The sequence below is a fragment of the Plutella xylostella genome, chromosome 7 (genome assembly GCF_932276165.1).
Source record: "Plutella xylostella chromosome 7, ilPluXylo3.1, whole genome shotgun sequence".
NCBI lineage: Eukaryota > Metazoa > Arthropoda > Insecta > Lepidoptera > Plutellidae > Plutella > Plutella xylostella.
In genome coordinates this window covers 4,568,052-4,595,757 of record NC_063987.1, presented here as the reverse complement: position 1 = coordinate 4,595,757, position 27,706 = coordinate 4,568,052, and the positions used below count along the sequence as shown (strand labels likewise).

The window sequence follows — 27,706 nt, the reverse complement described above, 5'->3', positions numbered from 1 at the left end:
TTATTTTATATTAGGTAATACCTATGTTGATTTAAATATATGAACATTTTTGTTTTAAGAAATGTTGAATAATACTAGAAAAAGTGTTCCTATGTTAATATGTCCCTTATATATTATAAGTTTGTAAGTATTTCAACAGTGGTGGTGAAATTATTATTCTACAAAAGTATGTCTGTATTATTATAAAGATAAAGAATTCTGAAACTTACGTATGTTTTTATTTTTAAATCTTTTTCATTATGTACTGAAATATTTACAAGATACTATAGTATTTAGGCATGTAGAGGTGCTGGTAGAGGTGGTTCATCTCCATAGTAAATGGTGGATCCTCCCACCAATCCGGGTGTTGTGGCTTAACGGGCTGCTCTATTATATTCTCTGCGGGGGTGTAAGTACCTGCACCTGGATTTCTCTAATGGAACCATTGTACATTTCCCTAACGTCTAAACTGCCTTACTATGCATGGACCATTTCCCACCATGCTGGTCCACTGTGGGTTGGTGGGTTCACATTATAATCTAGATATGAAAACTCTAGATATGCAGGTTGCCACAATGTTTTCCTTCATCGTTAAAGGGATGGTATACATTTAACTTAGAAACCATGTAAATTGTAGCGCCAAACGAGCTATTCCCATCATACTGGTCCACTGCGGGATGATGGATTCACATATTATCTTGATGTGCGAAATCTAGATATGTAGGTTGCCTCACGATGTTATCTTTCATCGTAAGTGCAATGGTATACATTGTTACTTAAACTTCATGTACATTGTAGCGCCAAACGAGACATAATTCAGCTACTTTATTCACAAATCTCCACTCACAAATTGTTAATGTATTATTTTGTTCTTGCCTAGATATCTTGTCTCACGAAGTTTTTCTTTATCGTAAGAGGGATAATATAGGTACATTTCACTTAAATCCTATGTAAATTGTTGTGCCAAACGAGCCATTACATATGGGTTTCACATATTATCTAGATGTGCGAAATCTAGACATGCAGGTTGCCTCACGATGTTTTCCTTCATCGTAAGAGCGATGGTACACATTGTACTTAAATTTCCTGTACATTGTAGCGCCAAACGAGCTATAATTTAACTACTTTATTCACAAATCTCCACTCAAAAGTTGTTTATTTGTTCTTGCCTAAATGACTTGCCTAAACACAAGAATGAACACAATAACATCTGTCAAAAAGGTGGTCAAGAGTGCCAATTCACAAGTTGGACTCGATTTTGATGGTTTTTGACGGAAAACCGCTCAATAGTTAAGACAAGATGGCGCCACCGTCGATTTCGGGAGTGCCAAATGGCGAGAAGGCAAGATGAAACCAATACATTGCGTGCCAAGAGTAGGGCTACTGATCAGTAGGGGAGTCAAACCAGGAGAGCTGAACGGCAATAATCTGTGGTGGAGAGGCCCAGAATTTCTACAAAACAGTAAGTGGGACCCCTCTTATAATGAGCCGAAAATACCTCAAGAGGTACCAGAGGTAAGGAGCTGCGCTGTGCTTGCTAGCGCTCCCGTGTGTATAAAGCCAAACCCGCTAGAGTACGTTTTTAAACGCTTATACGAATGCTCTGATATTAACAAAATTGTTAGGCTGTATGCATACATATTAAGGTTTTTGAATAACACTAACAAAATAAACAATAAATTGAACACTAGCTACTTAACAAGCTCCGAATTGCACAACTCGCTTCTGCAAATAATCAAATATGAACAAAGTCAATATTTTTCAGCTGAAATAGAATGTTTAAGTAAGGGTAAAAAACTAACAGGCAATCTGACTAACCTCCATCCATTTCTCGATGAGATGGGACTATTGCGTCTTTCGGGTAGGTTACACCATGCAAAAATTGCTTATTCTCATAAACACCCAGTCATATTACCTAAAGGTTCGCTGATCACCACTTTGCTTATCAGGAGTGAGCATCAACGCTTGATGCATGCAGGAAGCAGGCTAGTTCTTGCTAATTTGAATCAAAAGTTTTGGATTGTAAATGGTTTGTTAGAAGTTAAGAAAATAGTTCATAAATGTGTAACTTGTTTCAGACATAAGGCAACTGTAGCTAAACAGTTAATGGGCAGTCTTCCCGCTGGGAGAGTTAATAAACCTAGCCGCCCATTCGAAATTATCGGCGTGGACTTCTGTGGACCGCTAGAAATAAAATTATCACGTATCAGACGATCCGTAATAGGTAAAGGATATATTTTAGTTTGTGTATGTTTCGCAACAAAGGCAATTCATTTAGAACTGGCTTCCGATTTGACAACTGAGACCTTCCTAGCATGTTTTAGACGACTAATTTCGAGACGAGGCTTGCCCACCGAAGTCCACTGCGATAATGCAAGTACATTTAAATGTGCAAATTCACAATTAGTTGAACTTTACTCACTGCAGTCTTCACAAAGGCACCGAGCACAAGTATATGAATTTGCTTCACAAAGAGGCATAGATTTCCACTTCATACCAAGTTACTCAGCGACGTTCGGAGGCATTTGGGAAAGTGCAGTGAAGAGTACAAAGCATCATTTAAAAAGGGTATTACAGAAAAACGTACTTACTTATGAACAGATGAATACGGTTCTTACAGAGATAGAATGTATTTTAAACAGTCGTCCATTGTTACCATTGTCAACAGAACCTGATGATTTTTGTTACTTAACCCCTGGTCATTTTATCACTGGTAGTGCTTTGACTATGTACCCAGAAAAGAATGTAAGTGATATACCGCAAAATAGACTTAAGTTTTGGCAGTTATGTACAAGTTTAAAACAAAAATTCTGGAATACATGGCATAAATATTATTTAAACATTTTACAGAACAGACCGAAATGGCGACAAGAGCAACATAACGTAAAATTAGGCAGTCTTGTGATTTTAAAAGAAGACAATATACCTAATATGTGTTGGCCCATGGCTAGAATTGTTAAGTTATTTCCAGGGCATGACGGTAAAGTAAGAGCAGTTGAGGTTAGAACGCCTAACCATAAGACCCATCATCGATCTATACACAAAATCTGTATTCTGCCTTTTGAAGATAATAACTAATGTAAAATAAGTAAATACTCATGTATTTGTTGTTGCTTGTCGCTGGCACTACACACTCTAGTTAGAGATGTATAAATACTGTTTTAGGGCTGACACTAGCAGCTTATTTGGGCACGCGAACCAAAATATTTAGTTTAATATAGTTTTAGTTTAGTTCGTAGTGCTAAGAATTCATTAAAAACACGACTGTTGTATTAAACATAGTGTTATGTAACAACGTAAATTGGTTATTCTTAGAGTTATGTACCATTCCAAGAAAATATTTCGTAGGACTAAGAATTTATCAGTAACTCCAACTGTGTATGTATTTAATTTTTTATAAAGTACTAATTAACTTTGTAATTCTTAGGGTTATGTACCATCCCAAGAACATTATTTCGTAGGGCTAAGAATGTTACTTCGAGATTTAATTATAAGTATAAAACTGCTACCTACCATCTGAAAATATTAATTAAATGTTTATAACTAACTTATATATCAAAAATACAGTCCACTATCGAAAGTAAAACTAGGTTTGTATAAACAGTATGATTTATTAATATTACATAGATTTTCATATACAGTATGATTTATTACTTTACATAGACTTTTGTTAACAAGTAGGTATTAATTCGTTCTGGTGTGGTGGCAGCATGTTGCAATTATTAAATGTAGCAACACAAAAGTCCATAGACTAACTAATTTTAAGTACTAATATTGGTAGTACTGTAAACAGTTAGGTTTCCGGTCTTCTTCTCAATAAACGTGCGAACGTGTATCAATACAGAATTGTGGTTTAATTCAGTAAATAGCAATTCCCGCAACGATCCAGCCTCCAAACACACGCGGACCCAAGTCCGCACAGTATTAGTTATATCATGCTCTGCTTTGATTTATAGGTGCTGGTGTAAATGAACGGTAGTTAGTAACTTGTTAAAACTGAACCTAAGCGCTGTCGATTTTTTGTTGTAAACGCCGATTTGCCATGAACTAGTTATTTAACTATGCCTAACTTACATTACACTACACCCTCCCGTTAGAGAAGTACCTACTTACTTAACTTACTTTTGTTCTTCCGGCCGTATACAGTTAGCCTAGCTGTAGACCCGTAGGGAAACGTGTAGTGAAGAGGTACATAGTTTGCAGATTAGGATGATACTGTCGTCTACATACCTGTTGTTACATTTTAACTTTGATCAATAAAAGCAAAACTTGACAGACCCTAAAACACTACAGGTCACGCATTCAACGCCTGCATATGGTGTTTTCTCATAGCATGTTGTCACGCAACCCAAAGTTGACATAACTAGTTGGTAGAAACATGGAAGTAATAATACTTGTATTATTACTTCCATGGGTAGAAATCACGCAATATCAAAGAAGCGTGCTACTCTTGCGAAGGAACAGTTAATACGTAGGTAATTAGACGTAAGCTGTCTCCTTAGGTTGAATATGCACTACGGCCTTCTCCTCTTATTTATACAACCAGCGCGCTTTTCCTTTAGGGCGCCTCATGGCTCCAGCAAGCTGTAAGTTTGTAGGTAGTTATCAAGTTATGCTATACTTACTTTTGCCCTTTTGCCTTCACACGTTCTCGGTCTTCAAATCCTCTCTCTCTATCTCTCTCTCTATGCAGTAGGTACAAACTCCACTACCGGTATAAACTTCTTGTTCCGAGCGACATACCATGGCCTGCGCCAGCACCCAGCACCCAGTTGGAGACTGCGGTGCGGATTGGTTTTTATAATAACTCAGAATAACAACCTCATATCCTACATTTTCTATTCTGTGAGTGATCAAATTTTATTGTGTCATTTTGACATCTACATCATTTATCGTTCATTCATTTCATTTCATTCATTCATTCACAGATTTTTTTGAGGTGTTGTGTTTTTTGCTGTGCGATCCGTAGCATTTTTCGATTTTTATGAGAAAATTTAAGTGAAGCACTACTTTGATACTAAAGCTTGAAATCCTGCAATTATCCTAGGTGACGATGTTTTCGTGAGTTGAAAGTATTCCCTTCAATTTGATGGAGTTGAAGGTTTGGGTTGAAGGGATACAAAGGATTGTTTGTGGGGTCACCGAGACTACCACTTGCCAGGTCAGTGGAGAAATTTCTCATAATAATTTATTTAGCATGTTATCTGTGTTATGGGAACAATATTTAACTTTCCAAATTTGGAAAGTCATTGCTGATATTTGATACCTATTACTGGATTATAAAGTTTTGTTGTTACAGGATGTAGTTTTTGCGTTAGCTCATGCCACTGGAAAAGTGGGCAGATTCACATTGATAGAGAGATGGAGGAACAATGAGCGGCTGCTGGCGCCCCAGGAGTACCCCCTAAAGGTAACTGCATTTCACTAAATTAGCTACAATATGCAATTTATTAATCTTAAATGATCAAACTTATATAAGTCTGTCTCTTCCAGATTCTCATGAAATGGGGTGAATATTCAAATGACATTCAGTTCATACTCAGACGATCAGAGTCAGGCAACAATCAGAAGATATTACAAAATCAAAACAATCACTCTAGATCTCCTATTGGAAATGGGTAAGGCATTTTCATATTGTAAATATTATTGCAATGCATTAAATCTTTATAAACTGTAGTGATGCACTGGCTCAAATATGTTGATGACACTATTTTACATTCTTCTAATCTTTGTTAGAAGCTTCATTATAAACTATTGTATTTCAAACTAAATAGTGTATAGGTTTTGGCATAGTTATATCAACCTATTACTTTTTTATCTGTGAATGGTAGACTGTAGTGTTAGTATTTATTTTTTATTCCCTATCCAGGGGCCACAACACATCAAACCCAAACATGCTGGACAGCCATAACTCGCCAAACCGAATGAACACCACACCACCGTATAATAATAACAATAGTAATAACACATCCCCTGGGAATCCCATTGGTGTTGTGAAAGGCATCCAGCAAGCAAAGACTCCAGAGTCACATAGTCCAGTCCTTAAAGATGTCCCACCTTACAGGTATGCAAAATCAATACACTTAATACATTGAATAACATGTCCTTTAATAAAATTTATATCACAATAAGTTGCATAAAAATGTTAAGACCTGCACCCTCATAAATTTCCAGCCTAGATGTTTAAATGTATTCTAAAGTAGATTATCTATTTGTTGATTAATTTAAACAGTTTATTATTGATTTTTTAAATTCTCTGTTATTTACAAGCATGGCCAATATGCATGGACATTGGGCATGGTCTATAAAATAGAACTTAAATTAAATGTAATAGCTACTTACTAATTTTATTTTTACATAAACCTAATAATTTTATTGTATTATTCTGGGAGTTACCTATATAAAGCAGCATAAGATGTTCATGTTCGACAAGTCGTTCATGTCTATCTTCTATCCATGCATTTGTAAAACGTGTAGTCATTAAAACAGCAGTTAATAATAAACCTTCCATCAATGTGACATTTGCAGCTTTAAATACCCAATCCTGAAATCTTTCCAGAGATCCCCCACCGCCGTACCGATCGCCACCGCCACCGGCACAAACCTCACGCAAATCACCAAACCCTTCAAGAGGGAACCCTCGCCAGACCCCCATGTCTCCAGTGAACGTCACAGAAGACCCCGACCGGGGCCCGGAGGCTGTCAGCTACAACACCCAGTATAAGGAGCTGGTGTCACTTGTAAATTTTCAGCGAGAGAAGCTTTCTTGCCAGCAGGCTGATATGATTAAGGTATGTGAGGTTGTGAGGATATTTTAGTTTCTTTTGAAAGTAAATTATTGGCTATGCATATATTATATTAGCCAACCAATGCATAAATATTCTTATATTTTTGATTAGAAAATGGAGATTTAGAAATCTTGTATGGAAATGATTATGTTTTAATTAGTCATCAGAGAGATCCTGTTTCTATGAATCACCACATCAACGAAAACATGTACAGACTAGTCAGTGATTTGTTTTTGCTACCATTGACCCACTACAAAGTCAAACAACACACATAAATACTAAAGCGGGCTTCAGAAGCAGGTAACAATAATTATAGCTGACCTTAATTTATAAAGAACAAAGTATACAAAGCTGTGAGAAGCGCCGACGTGGGAACATGTGGGTGATAGTTTGAATACAATTGAGTATTGCGCTTCATACTGATACGATCTGAATTTAGATCTAAACTATATGGGTAACGCTTTCTCACCTTTCAACGAACTTGCGAAAACATTTTAGAACTTAGAAAATGTGAATTATGATTATGAAATAAGTATTCTGCACACCTACCACTTTTCACAACACTATTATGTGAAGTATGTACCTAATGATAGCTATGGGACTTTAATAAAAGTGGTAAACATATACATAATAACTAATTATGCCTGAGGATAATAATTGAAACATACTCACGCCTTGTATACAGTATACAGTACTCATTGGGGTAGGCAAGCGTGTATTTGCAACCTCAGTAATGCGCCCGCAGATACTGAAACAATATGAAAATATCTCGCCCTAAGTCAGTCAATATCCTTATCCATTCCTGCTCCTACTAATCCCTCTTCTTACTCATCATCATCAGCCTGTTTACTGCTGGGGGTAGGCCTCCTCCTTTGCGCACCACTCTTTGTCCTGGGTTGATCTCATCCAGGTGCTTCCCGCCGCCTTACTATTGCTACTATTCTTACTTATTGCTCCTAAATATCCAAAGAGTATAGATATACAAAGGCGGTCTTACTTATCGCCTAAACGCGATTATTATTTATTGTAATGTTTATTTCCCAGTACGACGCGGAGATAGGCTACTGGGAGACGAAGGGGCGCGAGCAGGACCGGCAGGTGGAGCTGCTGCAGCAGCAGATCAGCTCCGCCGACAGCCAGCTGCGCATCAGCACGGAGCAGGTCAGTGCCGCCCGTTCACTCAGTTGTATTGAGTGAATGAAACTGTTTGTTTTGTCTTCTTGCCTATAAAGTCGGCAGTATGCACATGGTAGTTTTGATTTGTATGCTTTCGAAATTGATAATGATTATTATTTTGAAACAAGCAATAATATTAAACAACCTAAAAATAATATTAACATACCTAGTTGAGCGATAAATGCCTTGACTCCTTCCAGTATCATTTCGATAAAATGAAGGATGTTACAAATTGTATTTCTAGTTATATATATATATATATATAGCGAAGCCTGACAACGTGACAACCGAATAAGTTACAAATCTCTTATTTTCCACCACCTTACAAAATCAATTTCTCCCCAACAGGTGCAAGCATTAACCTACGTAGAGGAAGAGAGCGAGATAGCCAAACAGAAAGAGAAGACGCTAAAGTCGGAGATAGTCCTAGTACGGAGCAAACTGGCCAACTGTGAGACTGAGCTGCTGCAGTGCAAGAACAAGATCCGCAAACTGATGGAGGACATCCACACCGAGCAGCGTCTGGGCGCGAGGCCGCAGGAGAACCGGTGAGTGAATAGACTATAATAATTATATGACACGAATTAACTCTAATTACTATTGCCTTCCCTACTATATCTATCTGGATAGAGGCGCATTATTGCACTAAATTTTAGCCTGTGATATGTTGGTCGAATTTAATAGGGGCGGGCTTATTGGCTTATCTATGGCAAAATTTGACCGCATTTTTTTTTTAAATGCATTTCTACCACCTCTTGACCGACGATCTTAAACGGGTGGCTGGTAATGGCTAGATGAGGAAGGTCGAGGACAAAGTGTCGTGTTGCAGCTTGGGAGAGGCCTGTATCCAGTAGTGGACGACTAAGGCTGATGATGATTAATTTCTACCAGTACCGCATCTAATAATGACTAGATTTTTCAAAGAAATGTCCTGATATCGTGTATCTTTATTAACACTATTCCACAGACAAGCGCTGGAGCGGTCGATGCTGGCGGAGGTGGAGAGCCTGCAGAGCCAGATCCAGCAGGCGAAGCACGCCACCGAGATCAACCACCTCACCGCCGAGAACCTCAAGCGAGAGGTGAGAAAATAAATATTAATTAAATTCACTTACTGCACCTACAAACGGGAAGTGAGCGTGCCATCAACAGCTCCGACACCTATCAGGGAGGGGTCTCACTACCCCAAGGCGACTCTCCTTGTGAGTACTGTGGCTATACGCTGCAGCGGCTAGATCCACTGGTCCATGGATCCCTGATGTCAGACTGTTGTCTGACTGAAGGTATAGTGCCTATAGTTTATGACCGAGTCGTCGAGTGCTACAGGTCACTAAAATCAAATCAAGTAGTTTAGAAAAGGGGTTACGTGCACCTACAAATATAGATTCAATCTTAGTTACCTACTACATATCAATCACTGGGGTGTACGAAAGGAGCCTCGCCGAGTACCGTTCTTTATGCGTATATTTATGCGTAATATTTATATTATTTTTAGTAAGATGTAATAAATGTATTGTCCACCTATTTCGTCGTCTATTGTGTCTATGCTAGAGCTACAAAAAACACCACCTATCTAACCTCGCCACACCCGCTTCCCAGGTGGGCGTCTTAGAGAGTGCTATAATGGAGAAGAAGCGGCAAGTGGAACGCCTCGTGCAGGAGATGAAGGAGGCCAACCTGCAGAGCCTCAGCGGCAGCGTCGACGAGCTGAGACACCCTCTGGACGGTGAGTTCACTGTCGATGAACTGATGGTTGTTTAACCTGTTGTGTGCCAGTGGTAATATTGCGTAGTTGGCGTTCAATGTGTTAAGCCCTCATACCATCAGATGATGACTGATATTTACACTACCTCTAGTATTATAAGATTTATAAGAGTAATTTCATGTAAAAACTACTGAACAGATTTTTCAAAAAACTTGGTATGCAGGAAGCTGACAACCTGGATTAACCGTTTAACACAGATTCATAGACTACTTTTAATCCCCAATTCCCACGGGAAAACTTTTTAAAGCGAAGTGAAGCTCGCGGGAATAGCTAGTATAAAATTACTTTCTTCAACTTCAATGTACCTATTTGTTTTCCAGGTCTCTGTAAGGCCGGCAGCGCCCGCCGAATCATCGGTTCTCCGCGACAGCTGGAGAACGCAGCCCCCACCAATAAAAACCCGCACGGAGTGTGGGTTTAAAGTATTAACGTATTTAAGTATTAGTAGAAGTAATATTTCTGTCGATGACCTTTTGTTCTAGCTACACGATTCACCTTTTAATTAAAGTTTACGCAAAATAGATAAGCTAAAATCTGATTGGCCAGAGAATCCGCCATTTTGTTGGGCAATGGCGCCAATAACTCGGTGCTTATTTAGTAGGTAATAGATTTGCTATAGAATGCTCTCAGAGTTATGTTTTACCTTATAGTTTTATAATAATCTATATTAGCATTTATTTTAACAGCCCGAATGTGCCATGTATCAGTCATGTTTGATAAAGCCTATTCGAATAGGATAGGACATCCTATTCAATATTATGCTTTTTTGTGTCCTGCAAATATCGTCCGCATGCCTGTTCTAATAGGGCCCTTTTACTAAAATCCTAGTGCTAGACAAAAGACAGATTGTGTGACTCGTTAATATTACTTCGAATGTCTCAAGATTCTAGAGTAGGTATAGGCACTTCAATCACCGCCTCCAAAAATGTGATGTTCTAGTTTGACAACATCGCCAATAATTTTTTCAGTTTGCCAGTCTTGCACCTTTTATAAAACTACTTAAATTATTTATTGGTGCATTACCGGCGGACTGGCGGTGGAGTAAGTTGCCTTAGTTAAGCTTTGTGTTCAAATAGTGTCATATTATTTAAATGTATTGTCACAAATTTTGTGCTAATTTGGGAAAGTGTAGTTTGTATTTGTTTATGTAATAAGGAAATCTCGGCCTAATAAAATTGATCTGAGTATTGTATATCGAATCTTGCCCGCTATGGACTGGTTTGGCTTAATTTAGATATGAAATTTACTGTACAAGTAAATTCGGATCTTCTTATTGAAAATCTGTCTTCATTATTTTTACCTAAAGTGAGTTAAATTGTGTAGTCCAAATAGAAAGGGATCAAATTTTGGAATTTCTTATAGGCGTACACCTATTTATCTAAGAGTATCGTATATCTTATAGGTTTTAGTAGCGAAATTATTATTTTAATATTACCATTATGTGTGTCTCATAGTATTATTACTTATTATGAACTGGAATGTGTTTTGTAGTAGGTTTTTTTAGACTAATGTATTGTATTGGTGTGTAATAATGATTAGATAAAACACGAAGATTGCAATATAGAAGAATTATCTTATAATATAATAATCTAGTCGAGAACTTTAGCCATTGCAATATTTTATAAACCCGTATTTAAAGGCAACGGCATTTATTTCCCACTATTATATTATTAAGTAAAGTTTTATCACAAAATAGTTCTTTTTATAACACTATAATCAATGTACTTTTGAAACTTTATGTGACATAATAATAGAAAAACAATATAATCTGCATAGTACCTAGCATAGTATCAAAAGTATTCAGAAATTGTATAATAGGTATTGTTTATTCGTGTCAGAAATAAAAAGATTTTATCGAGTAATGTTGCATTTCATTAAATCAGGGGTTTCGTAAACAGTAAAAGAAATGAGCTAATTATTATGAAAAATGTTTATTTATTTACACATTCATACATCGGTCAAATTGCCTTCAATAATACTTTTTTATCAATATAAATTGCTTTTCAACCGCACTTTCACTTCAATTTGTGCGTAATTCACTGAGAAATTGCACCAAAAGTCTTAAAAAATAAATCACTTCAACGCAAAACGGGAAGCCCTCATTACCCAGCGAGCTCCCAACGCGACTTAACAATCGAAAACATAACATGTACACGTACGAAATTAAACCAAACATTAGAATCCGAAATCAAACCTTAACCTAACCTTAACTAGCACTATGCTTTCTCCTCCTTTTCTCTGTTGTACCGTTCTAGTTCTTTTAGGAATTGTCCCTTGGGCTTCATTACGTTTGGGCGGTCGCCCCGGCACTTGGGGCAGAACCACTTGCCCTTGGGCTTGGTGGTGAGTGAGACGCAGGAGAAGTGGAACCACTCGATGGGGCAGAGGTCGTTGTCACAGAGGATCATCTCGCCGAAGGAGATCTGGTCGCAGAGACAGTAGCGGGGCTCGTCTGGGTCTATGGCGTCCTGTTCCTCGGGCGGGGTCTCTGAACGTGCCGCCACTTGGCGCGCTTTGCGCTTCTTCTTTTTGCCTATGCCTGGAATGGGTTGTTGTTGTTAGTACTGATGGTATGTATGTAATGTAATAGATATGGCGTTTCAAAAAGGGGGGTAAGCCGAAAGGCTCAGGGAGTCAGGGAATCATTATGAATAACAACTGTTATACGATTTTTGGAAATTTGCCGTGAACAACAAAGTTTTTATGGAGATGAAATTACCTATTTCAGTACTATTTATGCAACACATAAAGGTTTTATTAGGGTAGAGACTATTGTGAGAAATCTTGTCATTCTTAAGTTTCAAAACAATTTGATCTAGATCCAACATAAGGGCGGCAAACAGCCCACCAGTATCATACCTTTCTTCTGCGTGGCGCTGGTGTTGTGGTGCGCGAGGCGCTCCGAGTCGCGCTCGCTGGAGTCGGCGCCGTCTGTGCCCGCGCTCGCGCCCGTGCGCGTGCGCCGCGCGCGCTTCGACATGCGCTCGCCTGGGGGGAGGATGGGAATGTTAGTGAAGAAGTGGGGCGGTATAGTCGACTAAAGGCGATTTGCACCACAATACAAAATGTAAATTGAGCGTTAAATATCTTATATTGATATAAGTTAATGTGGATCTGGATGTATATTTATGTGGGTGTGGATTTTGGTGCAAGCTGCTATGTTTACTTTGGGGCCTTGGGGCTCAACAGTTGATGATGTTGAACTGATTGACTGGTGAAAGGATCAGCCAGTCAGATACATTGTCAGTTGCCAACTAAATAACTATAACAGACAGTAGCAGTCTGTATAGCAGGCATTCAACATTCGGAAACTATCGCAAATAGAGACGCCAAAGGCAAAATACAGCTACAAAAATTCATTACCAGTTTTATCTCTATCAGGTTTCTCTTTCTCCCGCTCAGCGTTGCGGTCGGGCGGCGGCGGCGGCGGCGCGTGCGCGGGCTCCCGGGCCGGGGTCGCCGCCTCCTTCTCCACTCGTGTGGACTCGGGGGTGCTCGGCTCCTCCTTGGCTGTGCCGTTTGTGTTCACGTCTACACATGCCACTGGGGAAGGGAGTGAAGTTTTAGTTGTTTTGTTCATAATGTTAAGGTAATGTTTTGTAATTATGAATTTCATATAAATAAGCTCTAGGATATTTGAATTTCATTCTATGGGCTGGTCATAATAATATAGCTCTGCTCATATAGCATGGAGTATGGAGTGCAGTTTAGCTTGTCAACCTTTTATTCATCTTAGTAATAACTGATTGATTCTTGGGTTTTGAAAATTTTTGCATAATAATGATGACATCTATAATTCTATTCTATACTGAGAGGGGCAAAGTTCCTGTATGTGACTTTCTGTCAGCTCAGCCAGCCTATCTTCCAAATAGATGGACTAGCTAACAGAATATGCTTAGTCATTTAACCCAAACATTCATAAAATATCTGGACAAACTTACTCAGCTTCTTATGATCCACCTCCAGAGACCGCTGCTTATTATCAATCAGGTCCTGTAGCAGCTGCACGACCTGCAGCTTCTCGTCGCCGATGTCCTGCGCGGCCACGAGCGCGGCCTGCAGGCGGGCGGCGGCGCGCGTGCGGCGGCGCTCCTCCGTGCTCGGTGCCAGGCACACCGCCAGGTGGGTTTCTGCGTCTCGCAGGCATTCTGGAAATTAAAAAAAAACATTATTTTAATGACATTTAAATGCAGTTCAGTTATTAGATGTGGGTGGTCTGATAATTAGAGTCTTCATCTACTAACCATGTAAAATAAAGTGATTTATTATGCAATAAAGCATTGCTATATTTTTTGTTGTAAGAAACCCAAAATTCAATAGCTTAAATAGATTCATTCAAATGTTCAGTAATACGTGAAGAATAGTGAGGATAACAAAAAGACAAGGAAGCAAGATATGTGATGAAAATGGTTCCTACCAGAAGAAAGCTGTGAAATGACCTAGAAATAAAATGACCAATAAAAACATAACCTACAGTACCTGAAATGCTTTAACATAGCTAAGTACCTTAAATAGATCAAACAATATGTTCATTTTGTAATAATTAGGCACTCCACACGCAACAAAGGCAAGAAATATGGAAAGACGCGTCATTTTACAAAGATGGTAGACCAGTCAACAAGTGTGATTTTTTTGCGTTTTAGTGGCTTAATGTTGTGTAATAAAGGTAAATAAGTACACAAAAGGCAAAAAACTGATCGTATGAGTAAAGAAAACAAGAATTACCTCTGTATGTTACGTCAAGCTCTCGCATACGCGACAATTGTCGCTGCAGATCATTTGGAAGATTTTCAACACAATCTAAATAGTTTTCCACATAAGCGGCTGAAAGCATCGCTTCTGTAGATGTTTGGCTCAACATGATTACTATTTAATAAGCACTTTTCATTATGAATAATCAATTAGGACAAAAAATCAAAGCCAAACAAATGTTCGCTGATCTCTCTCCGAAACCGTCAATCAAAGACTAACTTCATTCCGATTTGTCTTTTAAATTTACATGTCAAATCACTTCTCCATACATTTGGCGCGTACAGAGTATAAATCCAAATAATATGAATTAAAACCTTTATTGGTTGAAGTTCTACAGTAAAGATCTTGAGATTTTTTTATTTGTAATCTATATTTCTTAATTTAATTTCAGCTTATTATAATGATTTATAGTTGCTATTTTTATGAAATAGGAAACTTAGTTGGTAAAGCTCTGTTTGGAATGCTGCTGTGTTCAAAAATCAAACGCTGTCAAAGGCTGAGCTTGTGGTGGCGAACCTTCTGTCAATAACTAAACATATAGCTCAGAATAATAACGGAATCGGTTCGTCACTCGGCACTCCTCCGTTTTTCTTGACAGCGCCCCAGTTCAGTTTTCGTGTTCAAAAGATGGCGTAGTCAAAAGAGAAGAACAATACTGTTAGCCTTTCAGAATAAGGTAAAACCACAAAACCTTTGTTTTACAGCGCCATCTATTTCTCTAACAATATTTTTTTTTAACAAACGCCTTTTGCCTCAGTACACTATGGTTACTTGTTTCTTCAATAGAGGGCGGTAGTAGTATTTCACACGCTAAATATCAAGTCTTACATGTATGAAAAAAAATAACTTCTAAACTACTAAAAATTGCTGAACATACATGGGGGTGATTTGGCTACCCCTAAGGAATCAAACATTTTCCTTTGGACGTCACTCTTTGGGCCACCCTGTATATGGCTAATATGAAATGAAAATTAGAGAAGTAAGTAGGTACTTTAATGTTCCTTGCACACGTTACGCGATGCAAAATATTTAGCACTCTTTAACGTTTTAGTGGTAGGTACCTACCTAATAGAAATCCTATTTCCCAGAAAGAGTAGGAGATTATCCGGTAACTATACCATCTTCTTCTTAAGCTGCGTATAGACCGGCCAATCGAACGCCAACGAACGGGTTTTGTGGACCTTCGTTGCTGCAATCTGCCCTGTATGATGATAAATATGACGACCTTACGCGGTAGCTGGTAGTGGCTGGATGAGAAAGGCCGAGGACCAAATGTTGTGGCGCTCCTTGGGAGAGGCCTATGTCCAGCAGTGGATGATTATAGGCTGATGATGATGATGATGGTAGTAGGTCTATGGTCTATGGAGTACTATGGACTACCTATATTCAAAGAGAATTATAAATAATGACGTAACGTGGCCTACATGATCTCCTAATGTCAGTGATAATGTAAGTTAATGGTATGACAGTGTAAATAATTTCACAATAATTTTAGTATTTTTTGTGATATTTTAATTTAAGTGTTAAATTCCTAAGTTTCGTAACAATGTTATCCACATTAGTTATACACGAAAAACAAAAATCCGACTCTGGAGTTTCACAGTGAGTTTTTGGACCCTTTTAACTCGACTTATGTACTTAAACTTATACTTATATTGCATAAAATATTATCATTACCTATAAGAATACCTATATAAGTCCTTCTTATAGTCAACTGCTGGACATATTATCCTCTACCAAAATGCGTAAAGTATCAACTCTCTGTCCTCGGCCTTCCTAAACCAGCCACAATTTTTTTTAGGAATAAGTACCTCCTAAGTGTAACGTGTCGATAAAATAACCTATCTGCTATTTTTCTATTCTTTAAAATACGGTAGATAGAATTTTGGGTTCTACCTTTTTTGGCATAAGATTTATTTGCCTAATCTCGTATTGCATAGTAACGTTTGGTCAAAGTCTCGTTACGCCGAAAATCGTAGGGCATAAATGTCGTTTAGTAAAAAGTTATTTCGCATAATATTGTTTAGCCTAATAATGGTATGGCCAAATCTTGAATAGTCTAATAATGCTATGACAAAGGTTATAAAAAGTAAAAATATAATATTCGGTCTTTAACTTGGATGGGGCGTCTTAGCGCAACTGGTGCCTTGTATTGTTTCCTTGTATTTAGGAAACGCTCCGCTCCGCTTCGCTGCGCTCCGCTTTGCTTTTGACGAAAATGTGCACCTAACACGCTCCTCCTCGCTTTGCTCGTCGTCGCACCTATCTTTAGGTTTCGATCCCATGGGGTGTAATGGCGTTTGTAATGATTATAATGGTCATTAACTTTCGATATTTTGATAATTCAATATCGTGATTTTCGGGATGTAGGAAAAAATACCACAATTTGTACATTTACCACATACTTAATATATTATTTATTAAGATAATATAAGGAGAAACAAGATTATACCTATACGAACAATTTGAGCAAACGAGACTTACGTGTTTCAAGATTGTGCCAAAAGGGTTTTAGGCGAAACGAGCCTTATGCCTCGTAAGACTTGGCAAAGTGATGATTCGACCAAAAAAGTTTAGACCTTACGAGTTATGCGAAACGAGTTTTGAGCAATAAAGATTAGGCGAGATGAGGGGAACCCAGAATTTTGATTTTCATAACATGGAAACTACCACACAATAAGGTGTTATAAAATTATTCCTGAAGTGCGAATCAACATCAAAGTCAATGACCAGAAAAAAGACTTTTCAGTGTTCCCCTTTGTAACAACCGACAAATTAAGTTAAAGGAAAGTATTTACAAAGTAATTCCTGCACGTAAAATCATAATTTCAGTCTGTTTACTATGCAGTTAGTCAAATTTTCGGAAAACTAAATCCACGTGTGTTAAAATATTTTTAGCTTATGAACGTAAGAATTTTGTTCCATTTTGTTACAATTTTCTTTGTAACGTTACAAAAAGGAAAGCTAAGGGCACATTCAGACTGACAAGAATGTGATGACATTTTTTAAACTAATAAATTACAAAAACATTTTAGTTGTACAGAAGTTTAATTTCAATTATCCTAACTAGTGATACCTAATACCAAAATAATTAATAATTCAATTAATAAAAAAAAACCTCATAGTTATATATATTTTTTAAATATTTTTGTTCAAAAATTACGTAAGTAGTTCGTGTTTTAATTATTGACCGGTCAAAATAATAACCATCCTTTTCGCTACGCCGTAGTGCTGATTAAATAAAAATTGTTTTATTTATTCATAGTAGTATGATCGAGTCCGTATAGTACCTTTTTGTAACATTTTTGTAACGTTTCCCTTTTGTTATGTTTTTGTTACGTACAAAGTTTGGCGATTTCACCCTTTTACCGCTTCATCGGGTCAGTATCCACAACTGCGTAAACTTTGTTTAATGGGAACTTAACAACTATGGCAACTTCCAACAGTACCAAAGACCTAACATATACCATGTCTGAACAATTTGCGAACAGACATAATTCTTCCTTGTTTTCCTGGCGCCATTTTCACTTAGCGCTGTGTTAGGCTAATTGAAGGTGTAGGCTGGTCTAGATTTATTCTAGAGCGTAGGAGGACTGTGCCTTATGATGTTTGCTAGGAATGGAAGATCTATTTTTGGCCATTTAACAGCTTAAAATACTTTGTAGTATGTAATTAAAAATGAATTATTTTAGATACGTAGGTATCTGATATTAAGAATAATACAGTAAGACCCCCAGCAGACTGCAGACTTTTAGTCGGCCGATAGTTTGGTCGAGCTCTATCAGTATGGAGTATCGGCCGATACATAATCGTTGAATGTGCGCACTACCAAACATCTCCATACCGACCAAACTATCGGCCGACTAAAAGTCTGCAGTCTGCGGGGGGTCTAACTATTACTTTATTGATCAAAAACATATTTTATGTAGTTCAAATGATACAATGATATAATGGGTGGCCTGATAGATAAAAGCGACTTCTTCCAGGCAACCTTTGGGTGGAGGAACAACTACCGTGAAAGGCCCATTATTAGTCTGTCGGGGTTTCTGTCGATTCATTGTTTTCACAAATACCGTAGTTCCAACAGTAACAGCGAAGGATTATGAAATTGTATAAACAACGTTGTTTCTTTGATCATTCGCCTCGGTTGCTAATGCAAGGAACAACGGTATGAAACGAAACCATAGACAATAGAATTGTATCCTTCAGAGCATTCGGATTATACTGCTTTGAAACGTAGCATTAGGCTGTGTGTATTTATGGCATGCCCTGAATTCTTGATAGTGCCTGCGAACAGATTATTATTAAATCGGGCCAGCTATAATTTTTTTCCTTTGTGCTGGTTGGTCTACTTCGAAGTACCTACGTGGTGTTACTCTAAGAAAACATCATGTAGAAACATACACATCTAGATTCTCTCACGTGGATACAAAACGAGAAAGTCAGTGATAAATTTCCACCCTGTATAATTTAATACCTAAGTAGATACATATTACATAGGCACGGAATAGGGAAAGCTTCCGGGAGCTTTGTGGCTTCTAAACGGATTAAAACAGACGGACAGACAGATCCCGTGCTTGTAACAGGATAACTAGCGAGTTCGAGTTACGGGAAGCCCTATCATCAGTTAATGTTACAAGTAGACTTTTTAACTTAGAGGGTAAAGGTTGTTTTTACATGATGAAACTGTAAAATATTAGTTTGTGATGCGATGCTAAGTAGCTTGGGTGTCTGGTTGGGGACTTAAAAGTAATAATTTGTTGAAAGGTTTAAGTTCTAATGTAGGAGTGTTAAACTAAGCTGCAGTTTTCGTAGCTTAGGTTGAAATGGTGAAAATTCAATAACATGACTACGTATCCGTAATTATAATGAAATGTTATCACGGGGGAAACATAATATTTTAGAGCTGGACTAGGATTTATCTATGTAGGTACCGTGGTGAAAATACAACCCAATCAGATTATCGTCAGGTGATATATAGTCCAATAAATGCCTCTGAAAAATGCTTACTTATAACCTTTAAAATTAGACTGAGAGCTCTGATAATATCATAGTAGGTACAATGGTATTAGGGAGTTCTCTGCGCGCCTGGTCCGGAGTGCGCAGACAATGCGCCTCGCCGCGCCCTCGCGGAAGCTGCTGCCATTACGCGCTCCACTGCTCTCCTCGCGATGTCTGCGCGCCTAGTACCTACTTATGTCTGGAACGTTCTCATAAATTGAGAATATATTTTGCAGTTTTTTTTCGGGATATTACCGGTGGTAGGTGCAGTTTTTTATTTCTTCAGTGTTCTAGATTGTTTAAAATATGGTATGTTAAGTAACCTTATGTTTCTATAGGTCACTTTCTCCATATATTGAATATTGATAGAAGTTTATTACTTGTGCCTTGTGCATGTGCATGCTTTAATAAAAGTATACCTACCTAGGTACTAGGGCATGCAATACCGGAACAATTTTCAATACCGGTATTGAGTTCCGGTATTACAACTCAATACCGGGATCCCGGTATTAATACCGGTATTAGACTTCCTTGTAATAAATGCCATAAACTGTGTTTAAAGGTCGTATACATCAAAATAAAACAAGAAAATTAAATCATATTCTGTATTTTGTTGTAGATTTTTACGAGAATTAAGTTTTTGAGTTTAAATTTTAGAATAAATTATTTTTTTAAATCCGGTGCCGGTTTACGCATGGTCAACAGTAGATTTCTAGCAGCCGAAAACTGCATTAAACGGTTGGGAACAAGTGCGCTTTCACAGTATATAGGAACACAAGGCTAACTAAATCTTAATCGCTTTATTTATAGCCTAAAAATGTCCGATTCCGGTATTACTTCAATACCGGTATTAACTTTCAATACCGGTATTGAAAAAAGCGGGAATTTTGTCCGGGATCCCGGTATTACGGATACCGGTATTGCGGTATTGCATGCCCTACTAGGTACACCCAGAATGTAACAGCTCATTAGATGAACCTTGCGTGGGAACTTTGTACATAAAACCATGGTTTGGTCGTAAATTCTTGTGCACTTTATGCGGTGAATCTTGCTTGTAGACGGCATACAGATTCACCGTGTCACCTGTTTAAAAGTTAATATTATGAAACAGCGCCTAAGGGATTCAACCCAATCAGATTATCGTCAGGTGATATATAGTCCAATAAATGCCTCTGAAAAATGCTTACTTATAACATTCATTTGGAACTTTTGGAAGTTAGCGACATGTCGCTCGCATCTTTTTGAGTTATCGATAGGGATCGATTCTGGGTCCTCTTGACGCAGAATGTCCGATTCGCAAGTAATTTGTTTTCACTCAAAATTACCAGCAATATGCAAAAGAACTGATTTACGAATAAACCGACTGGGTCATAACGAACTTCATTTTACAATGTTTTACTCGATAAGTTGACTAACTAGCAGCATAAATGACTAGGTAGGTAGGTACCATATACTTACTTACTGCTTAGTACGACTTATTAGATACTTACAGACTACGGACGGTTAGATATGAAAGTAAGCAATTTTAATTCTCGTTTAGTACCTATTTATCGATGTTCTTAAAGAGAAATGTACCTATCAATAGTAAGTATCAAGTTCCAATGTAAGCTAAGAATGTATGTAAGCAATCTCTTTGATACATTATTGTAAGTACTGCATTTGCTTTATTGAAAACTATTACTTTGATATCTTGATTATTTAATCAAAAATATAACTACTTATAGATCTTCGCTATGCTCCGTCATCGTAATTTTTAACTCTCTTTTTTATTGAATTCGCTAGTGCCTAGTCGTATGAGCTATCACTGAGAAAATGATAATTGGACGCAAATGTGTAAGTGATTATGGCGCTAAACCATTTAGTACCAGTAATTGGACCCATTAAAGTATTATAACCAATGACGAAGGCGTTACACCTGCTAAGAAACCTGACCAAAACTACTTGACCTCTCCCGACTCTGCATTTACTCTTATTGTGTGTCAAGTTTAACTGGATAGCTATTCCAAGGTATGCAATGGAAATGGATAAGTTTCACTTGTAGCTACTAATGATTGGTAATAATATTGGCATTATTTTTGCGGTCTCAGCCGCTCCGTGCCGCTGGCTGCCATGCCACTGACATAGGTTTTCATACTGTGAAAGTCATTGCCACTGCAATTTCCCGTCCTTAGATTGTGGTTGGCGATGCAAACGGTTTTTTTGGTTTGGGTATTACAGGACTTATAGACTGTAATAAAAGTTTGTTTTGGTATTTGCAAGTTTTATATCAGCTCAGTAGGCTATTATTTAATAAATAATTTACTTAAAGAGCACACCTAAACTAAAAGTGAAGTCCGAATCATGCCACGAGACAACGGGAGATTTTCTGAAAGCACATTAAAAAAACTACATCATATATTAGAATTTAGTTCTTTTTATGAGTTGTCAGAAAGCCTCCCATTGAGTCCTGATGACCCCTAGCCTCGGTACCGCTGGTGCCGGCACGTGGCGATGTGGCCTGATACTGATCCCACTTCTGATTCTGCAGACAGGAGTCATCGGTGAGCGAGATGGTGTCTCCGCCGGTGGACCTGGACGCAGGGGGCTCGCAGTCCCTCGTGACGGGAGACTCCGCCAGCACTGTCAGGTCAGTATGCTCCTCGCTTCTCATTCTTATATGAATAATTAACCTAACCAACGTTAAAACACCCGAGATTCAACACTAAAAGTTGCATAACTTTTAGACGGCCAAAATATGTCTGAGAACATTCGGGGTAGCATTAATTATGACCCAAATAAAACAAACCGAAAATCGGTTTAGCCGTTTGGGCAGATATAAACACAGATACATTTCTTGGTGGATGACATTTGCTACAGAACTGTTAAATTGGAAGAACGGGCAAACGTGGCACGCCCTGCAGCCCACTAGACCGGCTATACTTAACTGTCATCAGGTAGGTATAAGTTGGATGAGGAAGGCTGAGGATAACTGTACAAGAACTGTACCTATGTCTAGGGATGGATGGATAGGCTGATAGGGATTGCGAAAAGCTCAGCAAAACATGTGTTCAATGTGAAATTTGCTGAACTAACCTAATTAATTGTAAGTAGGTAATTCGCTATAGTTATTTCCACATCAGATGTACAAAGTATGATAAGGGTCCTGGTACTGAATGGCACAGGGCTCTATTTGTACGCTTAGTACAAACGGCGGCAGGACAATGTGGAAATACGTTTAGTAGTAAATCACCCTTAAACATAACTAAACAGATCACAATAATGTGTGGATAATATTGGCGCACTATCGGTTGACTGTACTTGGCCCGTCTGGGTGATTCTACTCTAGGACCAGAGATTGTTCATTTCCACTAATTCCACTTACAACTTATAATTTATAAAGAGGTGCATTAAATATAAATAAGTGAAACAATTTTGAGATTATGGGCCACTTGCACCAACATATTAAATCTGGATTTAGTGTTAAATCGCGATTTAGTATCAAATTTTATATGGATCGACGTTTCTTAAACCGAGATTTGACATTAAATCTAGATTTAATATGTTTCTGCAAGTGGCCCTAAGATTCCTATATGATGCCTGTTTAGAGATTAAGATTTCTATATGAAATACGGGTGTTCTGGAAAATAGTGACTCAACTCTTCCACACTTTTTCGTACTTATGTGTCTCATACATGTCTCAAATGGCATTTCTTGAAACATGGTAGAACTGTACGCATTTAGCATCAACTAATTAAAAAAATATGCTCGTCCAAACGGGTCTCATGCTGATACGAAAGGCCTACTTAAGTCTTGTCGAATTTGCCGATCAATAAAACAAATAATGCTTGCTGTGATTGATGGTGTCTGCAGAGAGTTCACTTGTACTCTGACCTGATCCTTTCTGTATGCGCTTTGTTCTGTTGTACGGTGTCTATGGCTGTAGCCTGGTTTATAAACCCACTTCCGGTTTGTGTTTGCCCATTTTTCTGTGATTTAAAAAGGGGGAATTATAAAACGAGCGAACAAAAAAAAACTTTGCGACTGATGATGACATACTGTTTTAATAACTTGAGCGGTATGAATTTGAGTAAGCGAAAAATTAACTACACTGACGACGAATATTGATTTATAATAAAATCCAGAACGAGCTTACAAAAAGTGGATTGTGATAAATCCATTTCAGATATTAAAATTTTATCCGAGCGACTTCATTACTAAGTGAGCGACTGGAAATACAGAGAGGGCAACTTCAATATTAAGATAGATTCGATTTTTCTAAGTGAGGTTATACTTAGCGATCTACTAAAAAGTTCACTAAGACGACCGAATGGCGTAGTGGTTAGTGACCTGACTACTGAGCCGATGGTCCCGGGTTCGATTCCCGGCTGGGGCAGATATTTGTTTAAACACAGATATTTGTTCTCGGGTCTTGGATGTGCCCGTAAAATGGCAATAGGCCCGCCCCCTATTACATTGGGACTGACATAACACTCTGGCGAAAAGTGGGTGCAGCAATGCACCTCTGCCTACCCCGCAAGGGAGTACATTAGTACAAGGCGTGAGTGCGTGTGTGTGTGTGTAAAAAGTTCACTTTGAGCAAAGTTTTGTATGCTGCTTTATTAATGATTATTGGTTACTGATATTCTATTTGAGGGCTTATGTTTTTTTATTTTGATACGCTTTTTTAATAAAAACTACAGATTTTTTATTCAGGCCGGTATGATTAAAAAATCTGACGGGAAAATTGCACAGAACACTATATTCGGTTGGATACTGTCTGGACGAGTTCGGGAAAATATGGAAGGTACTAAATTAGTGAACATGCATACTACGATAAAGGAAAATATTATGCTTAATCAATTTTGGGAGATAGAGAACAAGCCTGACGTTATCAAAAGGCAACTAACGATAGAAGAAGAGCTTTGTGAAGAAAAGGTTAAATCAACAACTGAAAGGGATCAAAACGGCCGGTACCTAGTGCGATTACCATTTAAAGTTGAAGACTCAGAATGTGAATATGGTGGTACAAGAGAAGGGGGTTCAATAGCACGAAGAAGGTTCAGTGGTCTAGAAAGGAAGCTGGTGAAGAATCCTGAGTTATATGGAGAACACAAGAGAGTCAGAAACGAAGGTGAAGAGCTAAATCAAATGGCACAGACAGTAAGAGGAGATAAAGAGATAGACAATCCAAACGCTAAAGAATTAAGAATAAGAAATTAAGAAAGGCTGGCAGATTAGAATTAATATATAATAATAGAGTATCGTCAATCATACCTATCAATGTTTCTTAGTATTAATAAGAAGTTTTTTTTTAGTTGACTGAAGAGTCTTATTTTATTTTTTGTTCATTTGATTGAAATAAATGCCTGCATATTACTTTATCTTTACGGAGTACATCGTTTTATTTAATTACCATTATATTTCAATAATAAAATTTCTCAACTAATAGAATAGTGTTTCTTCAAATAGTTATTTCATATTATTTTTATTTTTTAAATGTGAGCTCATTATACTCTGCTCATTAGTGTATTTTTCAAAGTGGTTTTTGTATTCGAAACACTTCATTTAAGATAATATGCCGCTCAGTATAACAAATACATTTGCCAAATATTGAAAAAAATGCAGCACGTAACGTTGACACTCAAATAAATATTAGGTCGCTCAAATATTATGAAGCTGCTCATTTTGTATTTTAAGTAACTCAAATTAATGTTTGTAAGTTGCTGTTCTGTTGATTTCTCTTCACTCGCAGTCAGTCGCTCAATTAGTAATTCTATAACCCAAATTAATTAATTTTGACACTTAGAACTGTAATTTACAGTCACTCGTTTTATTGCTACCCTGCAAGTATGAAAAGGGATAAACCGAGGTGTCCGCTTTAGTGCCAATTTCTCCATAGTCGGTTATCTAACCGACAGGGATTGATTTATAAATTAAATGGCATCTCCATATAAAATTCATGACAGAATGTGTCAAAAGTCAACCACTACTCCCTGGTTATGCTATAACCGACTATGGAGAAATTGGCATTAAATAGGATAAAGTAAATTTTGTTAATCACTAATCTCAGATAAGATAGTTAATCAACACAATTTTAATTCGATCAGAATTAATTGATATCCGGAATTGAACAAGAATGCATCACGAGCCCTTAATTAAAGCTAATAGGAACATATTTATTTATACAGGATGTTTTGATACAAACGAAACAGAGATATAAGATTATCATTTTAAAGCAAATAATTTCAATTAAGTATCTCGTTATTAGTACCAAAACAAAAAAAAACTTAAAAATAAAACTTTAATATGGCGTTGTTGTCAGACAACCTTTGGATGATAGAGTAAAAAAATAAAACGATTGGAGTTAGCTGTTTGGTACAAGCATTGGACTAATATTTTAATATTAGTTCAATGGGTACAAGTATAATATACCTATTATAATACATAACACTACAATTATTCCTTCTACGGGTTTTCTTTACTATGATTTTTTTAAGGGCTACCCTGTATATAGATGCTTTTAGTTACGAACCACCTTAATTAAATCACTTTTACAAGTTAATTGAAAATGACAGCTATCCATACCCACCGCTACAGGAAAAAACTTTAAATTACTTAGGTAAATACTTCTGCATTCATACGTTATTTACTTGGCGCAATTCAAATGAACTTGTTTTTCTTATATGTGCTTTCTGAAAATTGCTTATTCATATCAATTTATCAATGAGAACAAGAACAATAACCATTTCCCGCATTGAGTAGGTAGGTATAGCCAATAGCGCTAGGAGCATAATAATCAATAGCTAATAGGCCTAACATAATAGTACTTATCCATAATACAATATCGATTTCAATCGGATCACGATTGGAAATCGCAATATTTTACCCTGGCAATCGAAATGTAATGAAGACGTCAACACTGGACCACTTGGCTCATTTAATTATGCCCGCCGGCTGATCATTACCACTGCCATGGACATGAGCGTTTAGCAGGAAAAGAAGAGAGTGAAAATGTTTGTCTATGGTCTATGGAAAATGAGGGGGAAATTATTTAAGGCTCTCAAGAAAGAAAGTTGGTGTAGCGTTTTTTGTATACGCATACGTATAATAGTAGGGATTTGATGATGATGATGATGAAAATCAAAGTTGAGGCTGATGTTGTACTTACTGTTCAGCATCTAATATAAGGCCGTAATGGATAAGGCCTCGTCCTCTCAATCGAGAGGCCGTGGGTTGAAATCCTGGCCTGTACCAATGAATTCTTTCAATTGTGTTTTCAATTAAGGAGTTTAAGTACAATAATACCACGTGCTCTTACGGTGATGGAAAACATCGTGAGGAAACCTGCACATCTAGATTCTAGATGTGTATCCTAAGTGCATTGAACTTATCCCAAAACGGCGATATGGTTCGCAACCTATCACGTGAGTACAAATGTGCTGCGAAAAGTGGGTGGCTCGCTTTGTGAGCCACCTCTGACTACCCCTTCGGGGATAAGAGTCGTGAGTGCATATGTATAACAAATACAAATACAAATACAAATATCTTTATTGATAGCCAAAACATTGTATCAGTGTTATAATATCCCTAACCCCTACACTAGGATTCCCTGTGTCGTAGGGATTAGTCTCTTTCGTCTTATGCTATACAATAAAAAAAAAATTATAAGTTTAGAATGAAGGTTAGTAGTAACACAGTATTTATAATTTTTTTGCGACAAGACAAATTTTTCTATTAATCCTCATTTAGTTAAGGTAAGTAAGTAAGTAAGTAAGTTGTTAAATATATGTATGTATCTAATATAATGTAGTTGTTTAAAAAAACATAAAATAACTTCATATAAGCTGTATGATTAATGAGTTAAATTGTAGTAAGTATACTTAATGTACCTATAGGTATATGGTATTATATTCCATGTTGTTTCATTGCATAAAGGAAACCCTTGATTCAGATAAGTGAAGCTTGCTTAAGGTTGCGAATAATTTGTTCAGCTAAAGTAATGTTGCATTATTGTTATCTGTTCGGAAATGCCATCCTGCGTGCATACTTGCATACATACATAGGTTTCCTATTCAGTAGGGTTACAAGAACTAAAACAATACTTAAATACTTATGTACTTTATTTATTAAGTTTTAAGACTGGTGTTACTGGACCAAAAGTGAAACATAATCTGATGATGGTAGAGCATGGATGGATCATGTAATGTAAATCGTAACTACTTAACAAAACATGAAAATAACATAATTTGTTAAAAAAATAATATAA

General features: G+C 37.4%; 3 protein-coding genes across 5 annotated transcripts in view; 2 read left to right on the top strand and 1 right to left on the bottom strand.

The window, feature by feature from the left end:
• The first annotated feature begins 4,897 nt into the window (after positions 1-4,897).
• LOC105383383 (bromodomain-containing protein DDB_G0270170) lies at positions 4,898-10,641 on the top strand. Its single transcript, XM_038106845.2, has 10 exons — positions 4,898-5,140; positions 5,279-5,389; positions 5,473-5,597; positions 5,849-6,043; positions 6,539-6,770; positions 7,812-7,928; positions 8,292-8,491; positions 8,911-9,025; positions 9,543-9,669; positions 10,029-10,641. The coding sequence occupies exons 1-10, from the start codon at positions 5,069-5,071 to the stop codon at positions 10,127-10,129; spliced, it is 1,395 nt and encodes a 464-aa protein (XP_037962773.2). The 5' UTR covers positions 4,898-5,068; the 3' UTR covers positions 10,130-10,641.
• A 979-nt stretch (positions 10,642-11,620) lies between these two features.
• Positions 11,621-14,687, bottom strand: LOC105383384 (inhibitor of growth protein 1). Its single transcript, XM_038106847.2, has 5 exons — positions 14,434-14,687; positions 13,650-13,856; positions 13,072-13,251; positions 12,568-12,696; positions 11,621-12,247 (listed from the first exon to the last, which is right to left on the bottom strand). The coding sequence occupies exons 1-5, from the start codon at positions 14,567-14,569 to the stop codon at positions 11,925-11,927; spliced, it is 975 nt and encodes a 324-aa protein (XP_037962775.2). The 5' UTR covers positions 14,570-14,687; the 3' UTR covers positions 11,621-11,924.
• A 1,220-nt stretch (positions 14,688-15,907) lies between these two features.
• The window catches only part of LOC105383385 (microtubule-associated protein Jupiter), a 160,833-nt gene continuing 149,034 nt past the window's right edge, over positions 15,908-27,706 (top strand). For 2 of the 3 annotated variants that reach the window (XM_038106882.2, XM_048622058.1), the window contains exons 1-2: positions 15,908-16,062; positions 21,989-22,087. In XM_038106882.2, coding sequence (XP_037962810.2) covers positions 16,007-16,062; positions 21,989-22,087 — 155 coding nt within the window. In that variant the 5' untranslated portion in view covers positions 15,908-16,006. The remainder of the gene's footprint in view (positions 16,063-21,988; positions 22,088-27,706) is intronic. The other variant, XM_038106883.2, reaches the window with a different exon arrangement.